At 38.8% G+C, this 22556-nt stretch overlaps 1 protein-coding gene across 2 annotated transcripts; it reads right to left on the reverse strand.

Annotated features, from left to right (window-relative positions):
• Positions 1–1859: 1859 nt before the first annotated feature.
• Positions 1860–21688, reverse strand: GPALPP1 (GPALPP motifs containing 1). Of its 2 annotated transcripts, none has more exons than XM_020797056.3 (8): positions 21243–21688; positions 20575–20704; positions 18372–18461; positions 9627–9708; positions 5821–5955; positions 5518–5682; positions 4633–4731; positions 1860–3483 (listed from the first exon to the last, which is right to left on the reverse strand). In XM_020797056.3, the coding sequence occupies exons 1-8, from the start codon at positions 21550–21552 to the stop codon at positions 3265–3267; spliced, it is 1230 nt and encodes a 409-aa protein (XP_020652715.3). In that variant the 5' UTR covers positions 21553–21688; the 3' UTR covers positions 1860–3264. The 2 variants fall into 2 exon arrangements, with proteins under 2 accessions (XP_020652715.3, XP_020652714.3); XM_020797055.3 differs by having other exon boundaries at positions 20575–20710.
• Between the last annotated feature and the right edge of the window lie 868 nt (positions 21689–22556).

Here is a 22556-nt window from a genome sequence, read left to right on the forward strand (position 1 = left end):
GTAAAACAAAGTAAGAAACCCATGAATTTATCTTCCAGTGTAAACTAAGGTATCAATGCCAGTCATAAGGACAGTAGAAAGTACCTGCTGTTCTGTATTGCCTTTTAAAAAATGTTTAAATATTAACTTTATTACTTAAATGTGCAATTAATTTTGCATTTTGTTTTGGAATCATTGAAGCCAGATTGCCTGAACCACAAAAATATATTGTAACTTTGAAACTGATTGCAAAATGTTCAATGGAGAAAAAAAAATCTTTGCATGTAAGGCTGACCCAATATATTTTTACATCCTTCTTCAGCTTCTCAACAAAATGTAATAAAAAATAAAATTGCTGATAAATTGACATGTTTAAGTAATGCCTAGCAATTTCTCTCTTAGACAGCTGCTTCAACCAATCTAACAGGAGTCAGCCTGGATATGCAAGAAACTACAGTATATATACAGAAATGATTGAGACACAACATTGTGCCATTGTTTTGTAGGAAACAATGCCCAACTGGACCTTTGGCTCACACATTACCCCTGCTTCATATGACAACATTCTTCTTTCTTAATATAAAACTAGTCATGAGTTGCCATTTCATATGAATTTGCTCTGACACCCAGAAATACTCCTTGGTTTTTCAATCCTGTTTGCAGGGTAAGACAGGAAGAGAAGGGTTGCTGTCTCCAAGGATGGGATGGCATGCCTAAGATTCACATGTTTTTAACTCCAAAGTGTGGTTTGGAAAAGAGCCACACCAGTTCTAAGATACAGTGGACCCTCGACTTACGGAATTAATCCGTATTGGAACAGTGGCTGCAGGTTGAAAAGTCTGTATGTCGAGTCTCCATTGACCTACAATGCATTGAAAACCGATTAATCCATAACCGGTCATTTTTGTTCCGTTTTGGTTGTTTTTCCCGGTCTGTAGGTCGATTCTCCAGCTGCAAGTCGACCCTAAATTTTGCGGCCAGAGACGTCTGTAACTCAAAAAGTCTGTAAGTCGAGAATCCACTATATAAAAAGTATTAAAGGATGGATTTACTTGTAGTCAGAATACAATCTAGTTACATGTCAACGGAGAAAATTTCTTAAGTACCTTCTCGTTGCACTGAAGGAAACAAAGTAAGTTATGTAGTCCTTACACAATACAAATGCAGGAGTAGGTAATACCTTGGTCTAGATGGGCAGGATAGAAATCCAATAAATAAATAAATACAATAATAAATAAATAAAATTTATTAGAGCACTAAAAAAATTAAACAATCAGCAAGTTTTCATGGATCATGTTCACTTTTTCAGACTATGCACCAATATTGTGCAGAAAAACTATGAGTGTCCTAAATATTCATTGGCAAATGTCCATGCCATGTTCATTGCCAGCATCATTGTAACTGATGCTATTCTAATCTTGACTGAATACTTACCAAGACCATCTTTGCTGCAGACTGGTGCTTGATGCTTGCCCGACTGGCAAGTATACCCTAATGCTCATTTGCATGACATAGAAGAAAAATAGTTTTGATATATTTTATATCCAAACTTGATCTGGGTTTCAGCCCTATACTTAAAAGCTCAAGGAACAGCTCTTGTCTTGGTTTACATCAACACTTTCATTTTGGCAATTCTGGACTTTTCCTTGCCCTGAAAATTCTTAATAGCTAAATCACTGCTATGGTGATTTCTTAAGTCTTTCATTGAGAGTAAGAGATGAATTCATCCACACGGACATATTTTGGTATAAGAAAACAATTTTAGAGAAGGAAACTCCTCAGCACTCCTTCATTTGCCTGTTTCACTAATGTAACTTGTTTTGACAATGCACCTCATTTTACAAGAAAAATGTGTAAGCTTTGGAATAAAATTCTGGATACAGCATTTCCAGTATTTTATTTACACTCTGTATACATCACAAATAAATATTTTAATGAATATCGACAGACACTATTTCTGTAGTTGTTAGAAGGGCAGCCTGCCCAATGCAAGTAATGAAGTATCCTACATTATGTCACAAGAGATTCTAGGTTCTTTAAGAAACCCCAGATTAGGAATGAATCCTAACATAATTAAAAAATAACTTTAATATCACAATGTCATCCCATTTTGCCTTCCAGTTTATTGTGCTGTGACAATAGTTTTATAGATGCAATTGTTCTGTCAACTTTTTCTGAGACAGATGTAATGATTTTCATTATCTCAAATACATATCCTGCCTCAGCATTATTAGGTTTGTTAGGTCTCCTGTGTCTTTAAAGACAACTGTGTGGGACAGAAATTCTACTTCACAGCATTCTCCTTCCTATGGGGCCATAACTTCCCATATAGCAAAGGAACCTTTGACTCCAATAGGAACAAGTTTGGAAGGTGCAAGTTCAACCACCACAGTGAAAGAAGAAACTATATGTGGCAAAATCTTTTTTGCATATGTAGTAAAAAAAATCGAAATACTATTGGAGCTTACAAGAGAAACTTGGGAACAAAATCTGCCTTATGACATTACAGTCCAATTGACTGATGGCTGTGTGCCTCCTTCCAAAAACATACTCCAAGAATGGAATGGTCACAGTAAAGTACAGTAAACTGAAACAATGCTGGTGGTAGAGAGGATATGCTTTACCCATACACTCAGCCTCTACATAAAAAAACACAAGTAGAACAATTATAACCTCTCACAATTAAGAGTCAATGGCTCAAATCCAGTAGCAAGTCATAAGTAGAATAGACGCACTATCAATAGGGATTTGGTGAGTCAACTCCTCTGTAAGTTCCACTGGTTCAATGGGCCTACTTTAGCTATGACTTACTAGATTTCACCAAATATCACATTGTTAACAACTGACCCTCTCATTACCAAGCACAAACTTTTGGAGTTTAGGAATATCTCTACACAACCAGTTTCTCATCTTAAATATGAAAAGCTCTATACCCAGACTAGGAATCTGAAGTGATTTATTTCCATAAAATCCATTTAAGAAGAGAGCCTATGAATATTTGAAACTTGACTATTAACAGGCCTATTCTGCTATATGTGGTCAGTTCCCTCAAAGTACTGCTTTGAGGGAACTGACCACATATCTTTTTTACAGTTTTAGATTTTGGCTATTTTGTTAAGACCACATGCACTACTTAATCCATGTGAATCCTGAAGAAATTATAGGCTGTCTTGAAGGAAATCTGCTTTATATTCTTATGTTGTATACACAACAATTTTTTATTATATAACATGCCTTGATTTTTAACAGCACAAAACTGTAGTTCCCCACAACCACACATTTATATTACAGAAACATATTGCATTTGCCATGGGAAAATCTAGTGTTCAAGTCTCTAGATCGCTTTATCAGGGCTTTCTTTTGTGCCTCATCAAATCGGTGGACTTTGAGATCCTGGTCACGGTCAAACGGCCTTCTCTCCTGTGGTTTATTATTCTTTTCAGCAGCTTTGTTCTTTAGCTTTTTCTGATGCATGTCTATAAGAGATTCAGATCTCTGAGACTCCTAGGTGAGAAACAATATCACAGATCAACGGTAAAACACTACAAGAACTCCAAATACAGAAAGAAAGCAAAGATGCATTTGTGGGTAGTTTAATAGAAAAAAGCAGTTCTATTCACATAATAGGTCCCACTGACAATGGGGTTTACTTATGAATAACCATGTATAGAGTTGCATTGCACATCTTCCCAATAGAAGTGCAAATGAAATTAAGGCTAAAACATGACAGAAATAAAGTTGCTTTTTTTAAAAAAAAGTAATTAAAAAAGAAATAGGCAATAAAAAGCTAAGCAAAGGCCGGATTAAATCTCCTTTGACATCTTTCCCCACTCTTGTGTTTCAAACGGATCTCCGTCAGCATTCTAGGAGCCCAGGAGAGAAAAGATTAATGAGGGTCTTTCCATACTTCAAAGAGAATTTGATCTGAACTGTGCTGAAACTTCATATTTTGAGTCACTGATTGACAGGAGCTGCAATCCAATGAAATACTGCCTGGTTTCTTACAAGCTCTTGCTATTCTTAAGGTTCATTTTTCAAAACTGTGTACTTTTTAAGTCTTCCTCTGCCTGGATATTGGCAGGTCAATGCTCCTAGTTCAATCAGTCTTGACAATCCACGTCTGGAGGTCATTGTCTAAATACAAGTCTTCTTCATTAAACCCATACTATTCTTATTTTTTAACATTCCCTAGAATGGAAAAAGGTCGCTTTGGGTTTTTGACTGTACACAGAATCAGATTACCAACACTGATTAATAATGCTAAAAATTATGATAAGATTTATTCTTCACTGGCAGGTATTTCTTGCATGTACTAGAAATGCTATGCTCACTTTTCGGCAGCAGCCACCACATCATGGAAAGTATGGCTATCACCATACTTCAGGTCTCAGTAATGAGAGTTCTGCGAGCAAATGCATTTTCATTGAATGGTATAAAGGAGACATGAAAATCCATATGAATATATATTTTTAAAAACCCATGGTATTCTAGCACTTTGAACAAACTCTTTCAGCACAACCAGAAGCTTGTTGAAATCAACCACAGAGTTCCAAAAGGCAATGGGTTTGGAGTTCTACAAATGTTCCCACAGCAAACAAAACCAAAATGAAAAAAGGGAAAATGAGAACCAAAAGAAGGTGACTTGATACATACATTGTATGAAGACAACTGCTCTATCAGTCTCTTGTCCCTTTCAGACAGGTGAATTTCTGTATCATCCTTACTGACAGATTTTTTTGCAGCTTGCTGTTCCTGATAGAAAGGAAAAGACCAAATGGTTATCAGGTTGCAAGGAGATCTATTTTTAAATCCAAAGGGAAAGCCTCCACAATGACTCAAGATGTTCGCTGTCCTCAAGACATACTCATTCCCTCTCAGCAGGAAACTTGCTGATTTCTCTTCACAGGCAAGTTCATTGCAGAAGAGCACACAATAGCTGACTTACACGTATAGGCTGCAAGATTTATCCCTTTTAAGCCCTCAAAGCACAAGACCCTACTTCTCTTCTTTCAGAGAAGCATTCTATTCCTCTAAAGAAGTAAGCCACATTCTTTTTGGTGTTTTGTTTGGTGGTACTCATCATTCCAAACTTCTTTCCTTGGTGGAATGCTTTTGTGCCCCCTACAGTCCAAATATTCACTCTGCAATTCTTCCTTGGCCTATGTGCCTTTTCAATGTTTCTTGTCCTAGAACAACCTCCCCAGTCAGGCCAAGGCTGCTGAATTTCCAGCCTACTTAATTCAATTAAATGATGGCTGCCCAGCCTCTGTCCTTCTACTCTACTCCTGGCTAGGAACATCTGGTACTGTTATGTAACTGGTCACTGCTGCTTTTGGATGCATTAGATTGTTAGATACCTATTTTTTCAAATGTTAATATCAGCATGTTACTTGGACATGCTGCAAACCCCCGAACACCACCAGAGGAAAAAGACTGGCAAACCTCTTCTGAGTACTTTATAACCAGAAAAGCAAGGCAAGAGCTAAGTTGAAATCTGCTGTATGTCCATTTATGAAAGGGGGGTGGGGAAGAGCTTACACTGGCTTTCTTTTCTCTGTCAGCTGGAGTATCAGTCCAAACTGATCTATCTCCTGATTTTTCATCAGCTCTTTTTCTGAATGTCCGTGGACCAAGTCCAAAGTTTTTAAGTTCTGGTGGGAGATCTGTCATCCAAGACTCTCTTTTGACTTGTCTGGACCCATCCTGTACACAGAGAACAAAATTAGAAACATTAATGTTTTCACTACATTTTCAGGACAAGTACTGATGAATTTACCAAAAATACATACCAAGAGCTGGTAAAGCTTTTAAAGGTAAATATAAACAATGAAATAAACTTACATCATCTTGACCGAGAAGCTTCTCTTTCATTCTTTGAGCTCGATATTCAAACTCTGCAGTTATGTTTGATTCTATTGGTTCTTTGGCAGGTATTGGGCCAATCACAGCTTCATCCTCCTCACTACTATCTGTAGCCTTTGTCATAACATGAAATAAAAATAAATTGAATCGGTCCTATCAGTAAAATGGTTGTACATATACTACTCATTATACAGTGTTTCAGAGTTTTCAATGCTTTCTATGCACTGTTATCCATACAATAACTCTGTAATGAAGGTTCTTACTACATCAAAGGCTATGTAGAGCTGGCCCAAAAAGTCAGTGATTTGCAAGGGCTCACTTTGTGAGTATGCAGCAGAGATGAGATTTAAACTGGATACTTCCTGACGCACATCTAACTGCTGTACCAACCTACACATACACTCACTCCAGACTTCTTACATTAATGCTGGTTTAGGGAAGGCAGCTTTTTAGCACTGCTGCATGTGTGTATTTTATTCTAAAATACAAGGGTGCATGTGTGCATAAGTAATATTCTTTATGCGGGACTATTCAGGCAGTAGAAAAATAGAATCCAATATGCTATAGCAAAACTACACAAATTCTGTAAAACAAAAATTCAGACTGTTCTGAAAAATGAACTATGGAAAATGCGTATTTTGTACACCTTCACATACTTATACATTCTTCATGCTTTTCATTAAATCTATATTTATGGTCTGGCTACCATGAGCATTTTCATCAAAAAAATAAGATTGCAACATTGGGTGTACAGTGGCGCCTCGCTTAGCGATGTTTTCGCTTAACGATGGTTTTTTTTAAAGAATTCATTTAACGATGTTTCCTATGAGCGATTTTCGTTTAGAGATTTCGGGGCCATGCTTCGCATAGCGAATGCATTTTTAGGTCCCCTGTTTTGCTTAACGATGTCCGTTTTTTCAATTTTAAAAGTGTCTTAAAATGTTCAAAAATGTTTTAAATGCTTGGAATCGTTAGTGCACCTTCTAAAATGTGTGCAAACTTAATTTGGCTTTGATCTGACTTTTCATTAATTTTTGGTGAATTTTTTTCTCCCCCATAGGAAAGCACTGAAACCAAGTTTTGACAGCTATCAAAAGTTGGGCTCAATGCATTTCAATGGGGGAGGAATAAATTCACAAAAAATTAACGAAAAGTCAGCAACTGTTTTAAATGCTTGGGTTCGTTAGAGCAGCTTCTAAATCGTGTGCTAACTTAGTTTGGCTTTGTTCTGACTTTTCGTTAATGTTTTGTGAATTTTTTCCTCCCCCATAGGAAACAATGGAGCCCAACTTTTGACAGCTCCATCGTTTCCTATGGGGGAGAAAAAAAATTCACAATAAATTAACAAAGACTCAGAAACTGTTTTAAATGCTTGGATTCGTTAGAGCACCTTGCAAAACCTGTGCAAACATAGTTTGGCTTCGTTCTGAGTCTTCGTTAATTTCTTGTGAATTTCTTTCTCCCCCATAGGAAAGCATGGAGCTGTCAAATTTTGACAGCTGTCAAAAGTTGGTGGGGGAAAAAATTCAGCAAAAATTAACGAAAAGTCAGATCGAAGCCAAATTAAGTTTCCACCCGTTTTAGAAGGTGCACTAACGATTCCAAGCATTTAAAACAGTTTTTGAACCTTTTAAGACACACTTAAGTTTGGAAAAATGGACATCGCAAAACCATTGAAATGCACTGAATAGGCTTCAATGCATTCCAATGGAGGAAACATTGTATCGCTTAACGATGTTTCCTATGGGTTTTTCCGCTGAAGGACGGCAATCCGTGCCTATTGGAATGGATTAACCGGTTTTCAATGCATCTCTATGGGAAAACACGTTTTGCTTAACGATGTTTTCCCATAGCGATGTTTTTTTAACCAATTAACATCGTTAAGCGAGGCACCACTGTATGTTAAAATATCAAAGTTAATCCATTTGTTCATTTCTTTATGAATGAGATATTTTGTCTGGAAAGTAAAAATGTTGTACAACTGTAGCCCTGAGGAATATATAAGTAAAAAAGGGAACTGGAGGATTTAATGGCTGTGATAAAACATTATGATATGAACTGCAAACTGCAACCATACGGAACAGAAATGTTCTATAAACAGCAGGAAATCAAGTTTCTACAATTATCCCTGGGCCTAAAGGAATTAAGGGAAGACAGCTTGACGGTGGATGAATCAAACACAAGTCTTCCTTAAATTATTTAAATCCAGCATTTCATTACAATATCAAAGCTCAGCATGTCTCATTGAAAAAGTTTTTTGAATGATGTGGGTCTATCATGTAGTGTTCAGACTCTACTTCATATGTGTATTCTACTGCCTTGCTTAAACATCTACCTGCATATTACACACTACTCTAACAGATCACTTGCATTTATGTGGGTTCCGTCAACTTTCATTCTTTTAAATACTAAACTTTCTTTCTCTTGTTATATATTATTGTAAGTACGTAGAGAAGAATATTTTCTAGAATCCATCTGAAACATGCAAAATAAGACACAGACAAGAATCCCATGTGCAATGGCAAAAATTACAGGAGGAAATTGACAGTAGATTATGAGTATTACAAGCAGTGACTCCTTAACTATTAACAACTTGCTGTTCTAATTTACATCACTGCACTTATGCTGCATGCATAAGGTATAGGATGCCCCACCCACACTACTAAAGAATATAATTTACTAAAAAGAAATGTATATTTAAAAATTCTCCAACCTACCATATCCTACATATCTTTCCTTAAATAGATGTTCACAGCCAAAATAAAAATTTATAATGATAACAAGGAGATTAAACAGTGGCCTTTCCCCTGGCTGTTGGAGTGCTGCCTGGATACTACACTATGGTAACACGTAGGCCCTAATTTTTGGACAAGCCTTCAACTGAGGTATGTGAGGCTCTTTCCCTCCTCCTATTAGTGAAATCAGAATTATATAAAGCTACCTTTTAGAACTAATTGCCAGGTGCTGTTGATATTAATTTGTATTTCTTTTATTTCTTGTGCTTTCTTTTTTCTTGTATTGATTTTAGATCTATATCAGTGAACCCTCATACTGATTGTATTATTTTATGGGGTGCATGGTGTTCTCTCTATATTTGTAAACCACCTAAAGTAGTATGTTCAGTAAAGGGGCAGCATAAAAATAAAATAAATAAACAAAGGTTATGAAGAGCATATTACACAGCATGTCTGCACCTGCCATTCATACATAAAAGTATTTACATTCCTGTGTTACTACAGTTTTAAATATTTATCTTCTGTTCATTCCATGTAGGTCCCATTTCAGACTTAACTGATAAAAGCATAACATGACACAGTTGTGGGGTTGAGGTTATGGGGCTAAATGTTCCTCTATATCAAAACAATCCCTACAAAAACCGGCACCACAGAGTAGGCTAGATCGGATATATTTTCTTTAATATGCTAGTTTTTTTATTAGGAGGGGGTGGTTTTGTATGGAGGAGCATTTGGTTGCAGGAGCTCATAGTTACAGTTGTATAATCCAAAAACTGGATTGTGAGTTCTAGGCTTCAGCCACTCTTGCTGGTACATCCCCCCCTCTGAAAGCATTAGCTATCCTATAGTACTTTGGATGGGTGAGGGGGAGATACAGTATGCTTTAAAGTTTGCAGATATAAACTTTGATTTCACTAACTAGCCAATACCGTAAACCAAAGTCATGTTTCATTTTGTCACATGAAGAAATTTATGTCAAGACTTCTAGCATGGTCCATAAATAAGAGCTGGATCATTTATTTTTCCAGTAATCCCTCCCCTTGATCATACCGGGGCAATATGAAATCTGCTTCCTTCAGCATCCTCTGATTGTTTCTTAAAGCCAGGGGGCAAAGCAGGACCTATAATAGGTCTGAAAAAGAAAACAATTCATGTTGCATTTTAATCAAAAACAAAGTCATTCTTCAAAGCATATAAATAATAGTTAACATAAATAATAGTTAAGGTACAAGCATACCTCCTAAGGTTTTTGAAATTTTTTTTTTCTGATTTTGCTGTTATCAAATTAAACTCAGTTTATGATGGTGGTGGGCACTATTCTGCTTCACCCACTACGGATACTTCATGTTCCATCCATCTTATCTATCTGTTCAATAAGCCATTCTAGTCATGAATCTGTTATCTCATACAGACTATATACTATTGTGGCTACATCCTACAAATAATATATTACAGTGGCTACATGTGTAAGAAACCCCGCCCCTCACACACAAGTGGTTTTTAATACTTTAGATACAGACTGTGCTTTATTACAAAGCTCAAATTGCAATGTAGAAGTTAAGAAGTCTAGAGCATTTTCTGCATTTATGAAATCATTTATGAATTTGCTAGTGTCTGAATAATGCATTATTTTATTGCAATGTTATGACTTCAAGAAGATAGTGTGTGGTAAAGCTGCTACTTTGTCACTATGCAACCAAACCATGAGAAATGAAGTTTCTTCTACCTATTCAACTTTTATCTTCATTTACAGAAAAATTATTTCAAGCTTAAGGATCTGGTCTTACAAACATTTCTAGGTGTCAAGATAAGAAATTCTGAATATATTGAATGTTAAAATAATGGGGGGGGGGAGAGAGAGAGAGAGGTTTAGGAAAAGCAGCCCTGAACATGTACACTCTATTTTAATACTGAGACTTTAAAAGCAGTTTACTAAAAGTTACTTCAAAACAATGAACTAGTTTCAGCCAATTCTGGAAACAACATGACTATACAATAACATTCCTTACAATTGAACTATTTACAAATGATGCCTGCAAACAAGGGATTGAATTGACAGTGTATTAAAATAGTTTTGTAATAAGTAAAACGTTAACATAATGGATAGGCTGTGTTTCAGATCCTGTGTTTTGCTTTATTTCATTTTATTAGACCTCTGTAGTTTCAATCCATTGAAATCCATAAACTCTGTAGCTGTTAGACAAAACAATAATGCTTGTCATCATGGTGGCAACTTGCCAGATTCTGATTCGCAGGAACAGGATTTGTAAAGACAATAGACATTTCTATTAAAACAATTTCCCTAGTCAATCATGACTCTATAGTTACAGATCCTTAAAACTAGAATGTTTACAGTTTGAAGGGATATGTAAACATCTGAAAGAAGGAGAAGGAAGGAGACACATGCAAGGCAACACAATATGCCACACCACATATACCAGATACCAACAACACTGACATCAAAGAGCATCGTCATGTAGCAGAAACAGTAGACAAGAATTTTTTTCCACAGATTCAATCTGGCTTGGTTGGGTGAGCACTAAGAATAATTTTCTGTGTGTCTGGTAATATGCCTAAAGGCTACAGATTCTCGACGTTATCATTCTGCTTTTTTACTTTTAAATGATGCATTTTAGAGATATATTCTCGGCTTTTTTTGTGCCTTATTAAGCTATAAATATTATGTTTCAATTACATTTTTAGAATGTCATTGAAACATTCTCATTGCTCCTTTTTATTCTTAAAATATATTTTACTGTATATTGGATTTAACTATAACTTAAGTATTTGCCTTCAACGTAAGTTTAGTTTTCATATATTTTTAAGCATTTGTGGGTACGGTTTTTCCACAGCTATAAGACTTTTGTATTTTTACAATCACTTTTTGAAGTATTTTTGTGCATATTTTTATTTATTTATTTAACTTATATGCCGCCCACACTACCCAAAGGTCTCTGGGCGGCTTATAACAATTGGAATGAAGAAGCAATATAGAAATAGGCAAGCTGATGTTGCCTGGAATTATTGCAACACTGAAAAGACATACGTCAATACCCATGTGAATTTCATATATCAAAAAAATTGATATCAGAAAAAATTGTCTGATTTCACATTAGAATTAACTGTTAAATGGGATAAACGCCAGCTGTTCTGAACCCAGACTTCTGATTTTTCCCTAGACGTTTATAAAGTTCCAGAGGGCTCTTAGGGAGATTTTCAGGCATCGGATTCTTTGACCTGACACAGAAACTCCTCCTCCTAAATACTTGGCAGATTTGCAGCTCACTGCAATTCCTGTTAAAAAGCATAAGGTTTCCTTTTCTCACTGACTGATTAAAAGGTAAGATTTTAAATTCTGATACAATAGATTGATTGAGAATTGAAGGACCTCCTTGAAGGACTTTAGCAAATATATAAGGAAGGTAACAGGTTACAAGAGTGGTGGCACGAGAGGAAAGGAATAACTCAGAAAACTACAAGAACTGAAGTCATACCATCTTCCAGGCGATCTCTCTCCTTGTCCTAAGGCAGATAAACTGCTATCTAAAGCACCCAGAATTTCTGATTCATGGAAGAGGCTTTCCATTCTCACTGGAAATTTAAAAATCTACACACTGCGGAATCTTTTTAAAATAACCCCATGAAATTCATTTATTCTATTAAACTGTGAAAGATTACTTAATTCTTATTTCAGAATTCTGCAAGCATGTGAAATCTACAAATTAAAAGTATCTGCACTAGAATGCTTCTGTTCATCCAAAGATATATACAGTGGTGCCTCAACTTACGAACATCCGTACTTACGACCATTTCGAGTTACAACCAGCTCCGGCTGCAAAATCTTGCTTTGACTTGTGGCCAGAGCTTCCACTTAGGAACAGAAAAAGGCAGGGAAAAAAGGTGGGAAATTCAAATTGCTAACTGTAGGTGGTGACAAGTCTCCTTCTTTGTAGCTCTTTCACCCCAGCGGTTAGAGAGTGTGCGTCAGAGGCGGCTTGGGACTGCCTGGTGCTGCTTTCTGGTTCTGAGTAAGTACATTTACAGGGTTTTGCAGGTGGGTTTGGGCTGGGGGGGTATGTTTCTGTGATTAATCATGTTCCAATGCATTTCAATGGGAAATGGTGCTTCGACTTACGACCATTTCGAGTTGCGTCCATCTTCTGGAACTGATTATGGTCGTAAGTCGAAGCACCACTGTACTAGTTATGAAGCATTCCCCTTAAAAGTCTTCAGTCGTTCATTTTTCTTATATTAACATCATAATAAAACAAATTCTTGATGATTATTCCTATCATATTTCAAAATGTAAGGTAGTAATAATAAGGTATTCAGAAAGGGGAAATAACCTTTTGGCTTTTTTATATCAAAAGGCTGTTAAGTCATCTCTTATCATTTGCATTCTTCTTAACCTCTGTTCTATGTATTTGCTTATAAATAAAAGGAGTGCATTAAAAAAAAAAACATTTTTCTACAGACATGCCCAAAAGAAACACTGCAGCTTTTCATTCCAGAGAAGTGCTCTTTTCTAAAACAACCACTACTCCAGATTTTTCCTGATAAACCAAGCAGTATCTGCACACTGTAAAACACCATCTCCATCTAGCCACTGACGAAGCAGCTTTTCTACTTTCTTCACTTTTATCATTTTTCTGATACAGAAAACAAGCGATCATTCAACAGCAGTTGCAATGTTTTGCACAAGACTTACCACATAGGAAGCACCACTCAGTCATAAAACATATCTCAAATATTAGATCTTTATTTCCAGGTGGCTTTTCCTTAATGATTGGTGGTCTTTTTAGATGGATGGTTGTAGTCTATTGTTTTAAATATGTTTTAGTACCAGTTTTATTTACCACTTTTAATGTAATACTAGTTTAATTTTTTTTAATATTGGTATATTTACTGTCTTTAGCTTTTAATTTTTTTTAATTATGTAAGCCATGTTGGGTCCTTTTAAAGAGAATGATGGGATATTTTAAATGAATACGTAACAAATAAATTAATCTGTTGCAGACAATATGGTCTAAACATGCAACCCTCTAGGAACTATTCTCAGATGACTTATTACCCTCATAACTGATAGTAGATTAGACAAAGAGGCCACTACTGTTTTAAAGCCCAGGAGGATAGGCCAGTTCCAGGTATAAGAGGGTCCTGGGCAAAGTGTCCTTTACTGGGGCCTGTCCTCTGACAGTAAGCCCCAACAGCCTTTCTTATCAATGCTCATGCAAGCAGTGCTGTGTGGCTGCTTTTAATTTGCTCCAGTACTGTAAGAACTGCTGGGGTGAGAGCACTTTGAAAGATCAGAAAATGGCTGGATCCTGCTGCTTGGCACTATTAGAAGTGCCAGGTCAGGACAACAGTTAAACGGAGATCAAAGCAATTATCAGCCTGGGGGATGCAACTGTGGCAGCTACTCAACAATGCTACATGCTAACAGTAGCTCTGCACTATGGCAGGGATTCCTGGGTACTCAGAATCCAACAGGTATCTGATGTGTTTGTCCTCATGTTCTACAAAGGTTCAACTGATATAAATACTTCAAAAACTTGTTCAGAGAAGAACCTTTCATGCAGTGCTTTTGGTGGTAGAGTGGTCAGCTTGTTTTGAAAGGATCAGGACCTCAAAGACAGAAGGATTTTAATCGTTCTGCATCAGCCATCTCAGAAACAGACTTCTGAAAGACAGAATTCATGCAGACAGATGGAAACTTGTGTGTCAGACTATCACAGATATTTCTATTAAACATCAAAGGAGGAAAGCCTGTATCCAGCCGTATCTGGGGCTCTGGGGACATGCTTAGTCTGTCATAGAGATGGCACAACACTTAGTTGGCCTGCTATCCAAGTTTAAGGAACAGTCTAGATCAGTGGTTCTTAACCTTTTTGAAAGAAACGCCCCCTTGAGCCATTGAGGAAGTTATCATCGCCCCCCTCCCCGCGCTATCTTATTTGTTTGTTTGTTTGTTTGTTTGTTTGAGACACTTAAATCCAATGACCCCTGAAAACAAAATTCAATTCCAAGAAAATGAAATGCCCCCAAAAAGTAACATTTAATGATTTAGTTGCAAGTGAATTTTAAGAAGCAAAAAGAAATATAAAAAGGGCATAAAAACAAACTGCAATGCAGGAACTAAAAATTTCAAGACGAACACTCTGAAACTAAATTAAGATTGGAGGAAAATATATATTCATGCACACTGTAAAAAGGCTGCAGCCATCTTCACAGGTTTGGCTTGCTCCAGCGACCCCCTACCGCCCCCCTTCTGCTCCAGCGCCCCCATGCCACCCCTTTTCGTTTTACCGCCCCCCTGAAAAATGAAATTGCCCCCTGGGGGGCATTATCGCCCACGTTAAGAACCACTGGTCTAGATGATAGGACTCTCAAAACTGCTTAGGACTTGGGGCTTTCTGCCAATATGGCAACATGAACAGATCTGTGAGGGCAAGCTCCAGACCTTATTGATATTAGACATTAATCCATGTAGTTTGTCAGCATTTCAAAGTCTAAAGAAGAGAGGGCTGTTCTATTTTCTCTTATAATAAAACGGGATTATTCTTTCCAGCTGCTTTTGGCATGCAATCCGCTCGCCACTCTTCGACCTTGCAGCAAGGCTTGTCCTCCTGCCAGGAGTGGTGAGCAGATTGTGCACTGTGCAGTCATTTGTAGAATTACACTGTCTGTGTCGGATCGGTGATCGGACGGTCCAGCCCCATGGGGCTAGATCCTCGTTAACGCCACATGTGCAAGGATATTTGTATACAAATACCCCCATGTGGCGATCACCCTGCTTTGGCTCAGGTAGAAGATTATTTGCATGAACCAATGACAGCTGTTGGGAGGCGGAGCCAGAGAAACTAGAAGGGAGGGTGAGTCCGAGTCTAGGGAGTCAGAAACTAGAGTTTTTTGAGGGGAGATAGTCTGGGTTTGAGGCAGAGAGAGAATTTAAGAAGTCAATAGTCAGAGTGTTATCTGTATTTAGAAAAGCTTAAAGGAACTACTGAAGCTTTGTGTAACTCTAAGAATGTGCTTAAGAATTATTCCTGGAACAACTTGTAATCAATAAACCTGTTATTTCAAAGTTAACTACTGAATGGACCTCAGTCTTTCATAGGAAATATAGTTGGTAAAGTGATCAACTGGTGACAGTGCGGTAAAGGGCGTATTGAGATACCCCTGTGAGCTCTGAGTTTGGTGAAACAAGCAGGGGCCACAGGGTAAACGTTACACCCCATCTCTAATGATAAACATAAAGCTCCTTAATTACTGACAGAATCTCCAACTTTGGACTGATATTCCTGCCCCCTCTACCCCTCCCAAAAAACACCTTAAGGATAAGCCCTCTGAGTAAGTGAGATGATGACTTTGAAGGTTCCCCCTTAATTTTAAGTCCCTTAAAGGTCAGGCTATGCATGGCAGGTTTGGTTTGTTGGTTTTGCACATTTAGATTACATTGCACCAGAGAATTTTCAGCTTCATTCAGAAAAAGTATTAGTACAACTACTTGATGAGTAAGACTATTTTGTCAGATTCTTAAGGCAAACACAGTAAGAAGAAAACTAGGAGCTGAAAGGCTCCAGCCAACTTTACCTGTCACCTACCTCCAGAATATCCCCATGCTGATGTACACATTTGACCAATGGATTACTGTGGCCCTTATCCCCACCGCCCATATTTTTTAGCTGGACTCAATCAAATTCTGCAATAGCCTTGCATATCATATAGCAGCAGCACTGGTACATATTGTTTAAAACAACAATAGCCAGGAAAACAATCTGCTTTTGTCAACTGCACTAGATGTCAGTTATCTTGAAGAAAACACAAAAAGAAAGGAGGGAAGATCTGCTCTTGTCTTGATCTGCAGACCATCGTGCCTACGCCCAGAAGGAGCCAAAGACCATCTGCCGGCCATTAAGAGCCTCGTGGCGCAGTGGTTAAAACGCTGTACTGCAGCTAAAACTGTGCTCACGACCTGGGGTTCAAATCCCAGGTAGCCGGCTCAAGGTTGACTCAGCCTTCCATCCTTCCGAGGTCGGTAAAATGAGTACCCAGCTTGCTGGGGGGGCAATGTGTAGCCTTTATAATTAAAATTGTAAACCGCCCGGAGAGTGCTTGTAGCGCTATGGGGCGGTATATAAATCCAATAAATAAATAAATAAATAAATAAGTAACAGTGAAGGCTATGATAGCAACTCTATAATATACTTCAGTTCTTCCAACTGCCAGGATGATCTTATGTTACTGTTTTTCTCTTGGACAACTTATGTCTCAGGCTAGTTCATAGCTGCCTACATTTGTTATTCCCTATAGAGAGCTAAATATACATTGTATCTATAATGTATAGACTTGGATTGCCTGGAGGTGAAGGTACACAACAGAAGCCACTGAAAACTTGATGCATACTTGAAGTCAACAGAAGACTGAGAGTGGTATAGGATGGAACTGCCTGCTCTTATTCAGAGATGTTACAGATCCATGATGAACTGGTAAATCAAGTTAGACTTTTGAATACAGAGGAGGCCTCCACTTTCATACTGAATATCTGTAGCCCAAGGTACCTGTTCAGAACCTCAAAGAGTACCTTCATTTTCAGTACAGGACTTTAAAAAATATTTAAAATATGTTGAATTTTCCTTTTTGCTACCTTTGCCTCTTTTCTGCATGAATTTCAAAGAAACATTACATCTCCACCAGGATTCCAAAGGATTCTGCATCAATACAAACTAGGCTATTGAATTCATCTATCTCTCAAGGTCAGTTTCTGAAATCCGAAAGAACACTATCCTTCATAGGGCAGGCTGAGAGATCACGGCTAGATCAGAGGAGACCCAATCGGCCAACTCTTTCTGATATTTCTTCTGGATAATGACTCGCCTCTCTATCTTTTGAGAATGGCTCTTATAAGATTCATGACAGCAATAACACATTCCTATAATAGTGACAGCTGGCTGGATAGCTCCATGACGGGTATCTGGTTGTGAAGCAAGAGGTTGGGAGTTCAATTTCTCCACTGTTCATCTCAAAAGAGCCAGACTGTCCCAGGATGCCCCTAGAAGTGAATGGTAAACCACTTCTGATTACCCTCTACCTAGAAAAACTCTGAAAAGGGTCACCGTAAGTTAGAATTGACTTGACAGCATACAACTATTATTATAGTAGCTGGAGAATAGCTACTGCAGCTCTTTTAAGCTGGCCCTTGCAGGGAAAACAGCTGAACTGGCTTGCCTTTTCTGCTCCCTACCTTTTACTTGATTTATCCAAGATTCCTCTAACACTCACAGATTTATCACAGAAAAATCTGGGTAAAGATGCTGGCAAGGAGTCACTGGTGAGAGTCACATGTGGGCTTCTTCCAACATAGAGGTTTGATAATTTGAGATTTGATCTGGACACTCATGTGGCTACAGTTTAGAGCAGTTAAAACTCACGCAAGTGAAATAGCAATTCAGGAAGTTGGTATTCCTGCACTGATGTCTGATGGCAGGAACACAGACATTATAACCTTATTAAAAGAAATATTAGTTCTAGTAGTAGCTGTAAAAATGTGACACACCCTCTTTATTTTCTTGCCAGTACTTATGTTTTAGAGTTCAACAGCACTGCAAGACATAATTGTGGATACCAACTCAATTTTCTTCAGTCTTTGGATGTTACCCCACTTGTAAAATGCACACGCTGATATATGTATTCTAAATCAACAGAATGTTCATTGGAGAAATATTGGCCTCTACAAAGTATGGGAAACAAAGAATTTAAAAGAATTTAACAAATTCACTCTTCCATAAGAATTACCTTTCTGGGGATTCATCTTGTTTTTTAAAGCCAGGTGGAAGAGCAGGCCCGAAGAATCCTTCTTCTTCTTCCTGATATCTTCTCTGTTTCCTAAAAAAATGGGACTGAACTTAACAATTACTTGACATATCTGCAATAGCTGAAAGTAGCTACACTTCAAAGTTGAAATTATTTTAAAAAATAATGTCTCACTGTATCTTTTACCCCCACAATAACTTGCACTCAAAAGTTCTCATTTCAAAGTTTGGGTAAGTCACACAGCAACCCTCTGCTGAGTTCCTTGCTCTCAAATGAATGTCAAAATCAACTATAATAAACACTAAATGTTAGCTGGAATGCATGGGGACATAAACTCCCCTATACCCCCCCAAAAAAGAGCTTAGCATGAACCTTTAACCTTTTCCAGGTTTCAGAGATTAGTGGAGACTCTTAAAAGTTTTATAGATGTAAACACAGACACATATACAGCACTGTTCAGTGGCTTTGTGGAGCCTACATTCATTTATTTTAATATGAATATGAAATATGAACTTTAACATAAAAGTTCATTTTAATATGAATACTCTCCCATGAATCTATACATTTGTCTGTGTCCTTCAAAACTGAACAAAATAATTTACACAACTTCAGAGCCTTACATCTGGCATGGGGGATTTCTGCCCTATGAACATTCTCCTTCTGACCTGCCAGCTTTTCCTCCAGCCTCACCCTGTCTCCCAGGCAGGGACAAGCTCTGCTCCCCAATTAACAGCTGACTGGAAATAAGAGCTCTTTGTCTGCTGGGAAAATGCTATGCATTCTCAATGCAAAACAGGGAAAATCCACTCTCCCCATGTAATATGCATGAATCAGCTATAAAGGATGGGCTGGGAAGGGTATAAATACATACATTCATGCATATAGCCATGCATATATGGAGTGATATACATGAAATATATTTTATTTTTTTTATTTATTTAATTTATATGCCGCCCACTCTACCCAAAGGTAGGATCTTTTTCTTCCTTTCTACAAAATCCTAAGAGTGTGAAAGAGGAGAGGACAAAAATGGTCTGAAGCTCAACATCAAAAAAACTAAGATCATGGCCACTGGTCCCATCACCTCCTGGAAAACAGAAGGGGAAGATATGGAGGCAGTGACAGATTTTACTTTCTTGGGATCCATGATCACTGCAGATGGAGGCAGCAGCCATGAAATTAAAAGACGCCTGCTTCTTGGGAGGAAAGTGATGACAAACCTTGACAGCATCTTAAAAAGCAGAGATATCACCTTGACGACAAAAGTTCACATAGTCAAAGCTATGGTTTTTCCAGTAGCGATGTATGGTAGTGAGAGCTGGACCATAAAGAAGGCTGAGAATTGATGCTTTTGAACTGTGATGCTGGAGGAGACTCTTGAGAGTCCCCTGGACTGCAAGGAGAACAAACCTATCCATTCTGAAGGAAATCAACCCTGAGTGCTCACTGGAAGGACAGATCCTGAAGCTGAGGCTGCAATACTTTGGCCATCTCGTGAGAAGAGAAGACACCCTGGAAAAGACCCTGATGCTGGAAAAGTGTGAAGGCAAGAGACAAAGGGACAAAGAGGATGAGATGGTTGGACAGTGTCACTAAAGCTACCAACTCTGGGAGGCAGTGGAAGACAGGAGGACCTGGCGTGCTCTGGTCCATGGGGTCACAAACAGTCAGACATGACTTAACAACAAAAACATATATTTTAGAAACAATTGGACTTTAATAAAAGGTAGGGATCACATAATCTGATTTTTCATTATCAAGCACTGCAAAAACTTCATATTGGTATGAGAGGCCCTCAACTTAATGGCCCACATAAATGAATCTCTTCAGACAGTGTTGCGACTGAAACTGTGAAACCAAAAAGGAATCACCGCTCAATAAGATAGGATAGGCTAGAGGTAGTGGGACCTTTTGCTTTTTATAAATTTCAGAGCCCAACTCCCCAAACCCTTTACCACCAGCTGTGTCACCTAAGGCTTCCAGGAGGGGAAGGCAAAAGGACACAGAAAGCAAAAGTTTCTTCATCTCTAGTCAATATTTTCCATACATAAGGCTCCAAGTTTAATCAGTGGTAGCAAGGGTGGAATAGACTTTTGAAGGCGATCTTGGAAAACTATTCTCATACCCAACTGTATGAACAATGGTCTGATAGGGCTGTTTTGTGGGTTTATGCTGGCACACTAACCTAGGCGTTGGACTTGAATCTTCACCATCTTCTGAATCCCAAACAGTTTCTCCATGAGCATGAGAAGCGTGTTCCTGATCACATCCATGCCTTTCTGCATTACTGTTATAGCCAGGGGGCAATGCCGGACCTGCAACTGAACAAAGTCCTCGCATCACTCAACATTTCATGGGAATAACGTGTTATGGAAAACTCTTAAGGGTTCAGCACTTGCTTGCCATTTGGTAACATTTCAATCCCTATAAACAAAGCTACAGTGCTACCTCTATGGATTTTCCTTCTACGGACCAACCCCAATAAACGCAATAGTTATCTGCCCACATACTGTATCTCGCGAATCTGAAACTTTAGGGAGAGATTCAAAACCCTTCCTCAACTTGGTCCAAAAAGCTAAACTAACCCATGAGCCCATTTCATCTAGCTGGTCATTTCAAGAAACTTACTGCATTTTAAAAAAATAAATACAGCCCAAAGTCAAATAAAAACGCGACAATATTACTGCTACACCCTACGACCACCAGACGTGAAAGCCCCTTAGCAGCACTTCCTGGTTTCTATTTCCGGTGGCCCGAAAAGAGTTCGTTCATCCGCCCCCACGTAAGACAGGATATGAAGATGATGATGATTTCCCTTCCTACCACCACCACCACCCCGCGATCATCTCTTACCCTCGCTGACGTCTCCGCCAGGGTCCGTCTCGAGCTCAGAGCAAACGAAATGCGGAGGCAAGGCAGGCCCAATCATCTCCCGCGACGCCATGGCGCGCGGAAAAAACAATACCAAAGACAAGCTGCGCCTGCGCAGGACTGTGGGCTTCTTCTCTATGCGCCTCTCTTCTTTTCCGCCCCCTCCCCTCTGGCGGCTACTTCCGGCCCTTGCTGATGGCATCATTGAGTGGGGGGGAACTACCCTTTCCGGGGCGTGGCAGAGGCGAGAGTTCAGCCGGAGTTCTCCTTGTATGCACGTGCTTGGTGCCATGGACCTCTCGATGTGGTACCCGCCGCCGCCGCCTCCTCCGCCTCCTTTCTCTGAGTGGGGCTCCCAGGAGCATTGGCCCCCGCGCTCCCCCGGGCCCTGGTCCTGGGGGGCGCCGCCGCCCCCGCCCCCGCCTGGTCCTCCTCACCGCACGCCGCCGCCGCCGCCACCAGGTACGGACCGGGCGCTTCCTTTTGTCCAAACTTTGTCTCTCTCGCTAGCTTCACTGACAGCCTGGCTCTCCCGCCGATAAGGATCCTTGGGTCTGGGAGTTAACCTGAAGGTTCTGGGTTTGCCTATCACGGCTAGTGTAACTTCCTAGGCTTTTCTTTTAACCGGGGCGTCAGCCTGCACAGGGTCAGGCTTCCTCTGCCTGTGATTAGCCGTTAAGCTTGCTGTTCAGATAGATAATTTCGTCCACTAAGCAGCTATATTAAGCATTCGCTCCTTTATTTCCCTGTAGCTTTCATCGTCAACAGGGTAGTAGGAGAAATTATTCGTTATCACCATAGATAATACTGTTTGCTATAAGGCGACATATTTCCAGATCAACCTGGCAACTTGGTTGGGATTAAGTAAAAAGAATAAAGTCTCATCTTGCGATCTGACTTGAGAAATAACAAATAACTTTGGTATTCTCATTCACTGTTTTTTTAAAGCCATAACTTTCAGCATAGTGTAGTTATGTAAGCCGCCTAGAGTGGTCGAAATGACTAGATAGGCGGGGTATAAATACAATAAATAAATAAAAAATAAATAAATTATAGGCTATAAGCATAGTCTCAGAAGTTCTACAGTGAAAAAGTAAACTTTTTATACTGGTATAGAAGCCAGATGGTTGTCTTAACCTCTGTGATATAGCAGATACTGTTTACACCCTTTGGAAACACTGTCTGTTAGAATTTATTACTTCTATTTAGGGGTTGACAACTTTTATCTGGCCTCACTGAACAAGCACGTTTTGTGGTCACCAGAGCTCTTCCTATGCAGGCAAACTCCCTGTTCGC

Source organism: Pogona vitticeps, chromosome 3 (genome assembly GCF_051106095.1).
Source record: "Pogona vitticeps strain Pit_001003342236 chromosome 3, PviZW2.1, whole genome shotgun sequence".
In the NCBI taxonomy this organism is placed as follows: domain Eukaryota; kingdom Metazoa; phylum Chordata; class Lepidosauria; order Squamata; family Agamidae; genus Pogona; species Pogona vitticeps.

Excerpts from the sequence above, each read along its gene's own strand:
- GPALPP1 (XM_020797055.3), bottom strand. The coding sequence starts at position 21,552 with ATGGCACCAAGCACGTGCATACAAGGAGAACTCCGGCTGAACTCTCGC. Across the intron at positions 20,711-21,242 it reads TGGCGGAGACGTCAGCGAGG|TTGCAGGTCCGGCATTGCCC; the intron begins GTAAGAGATGAT and ends GACTTTGTTCAG. Across the intron at positions 5,956-9,626 it reads GCAGATTTCATATTGCCCCG|GCTACAGATAGTAGTGAGGA; the intron begins GTATGATCAAGG and ends GTTATGACAAAG.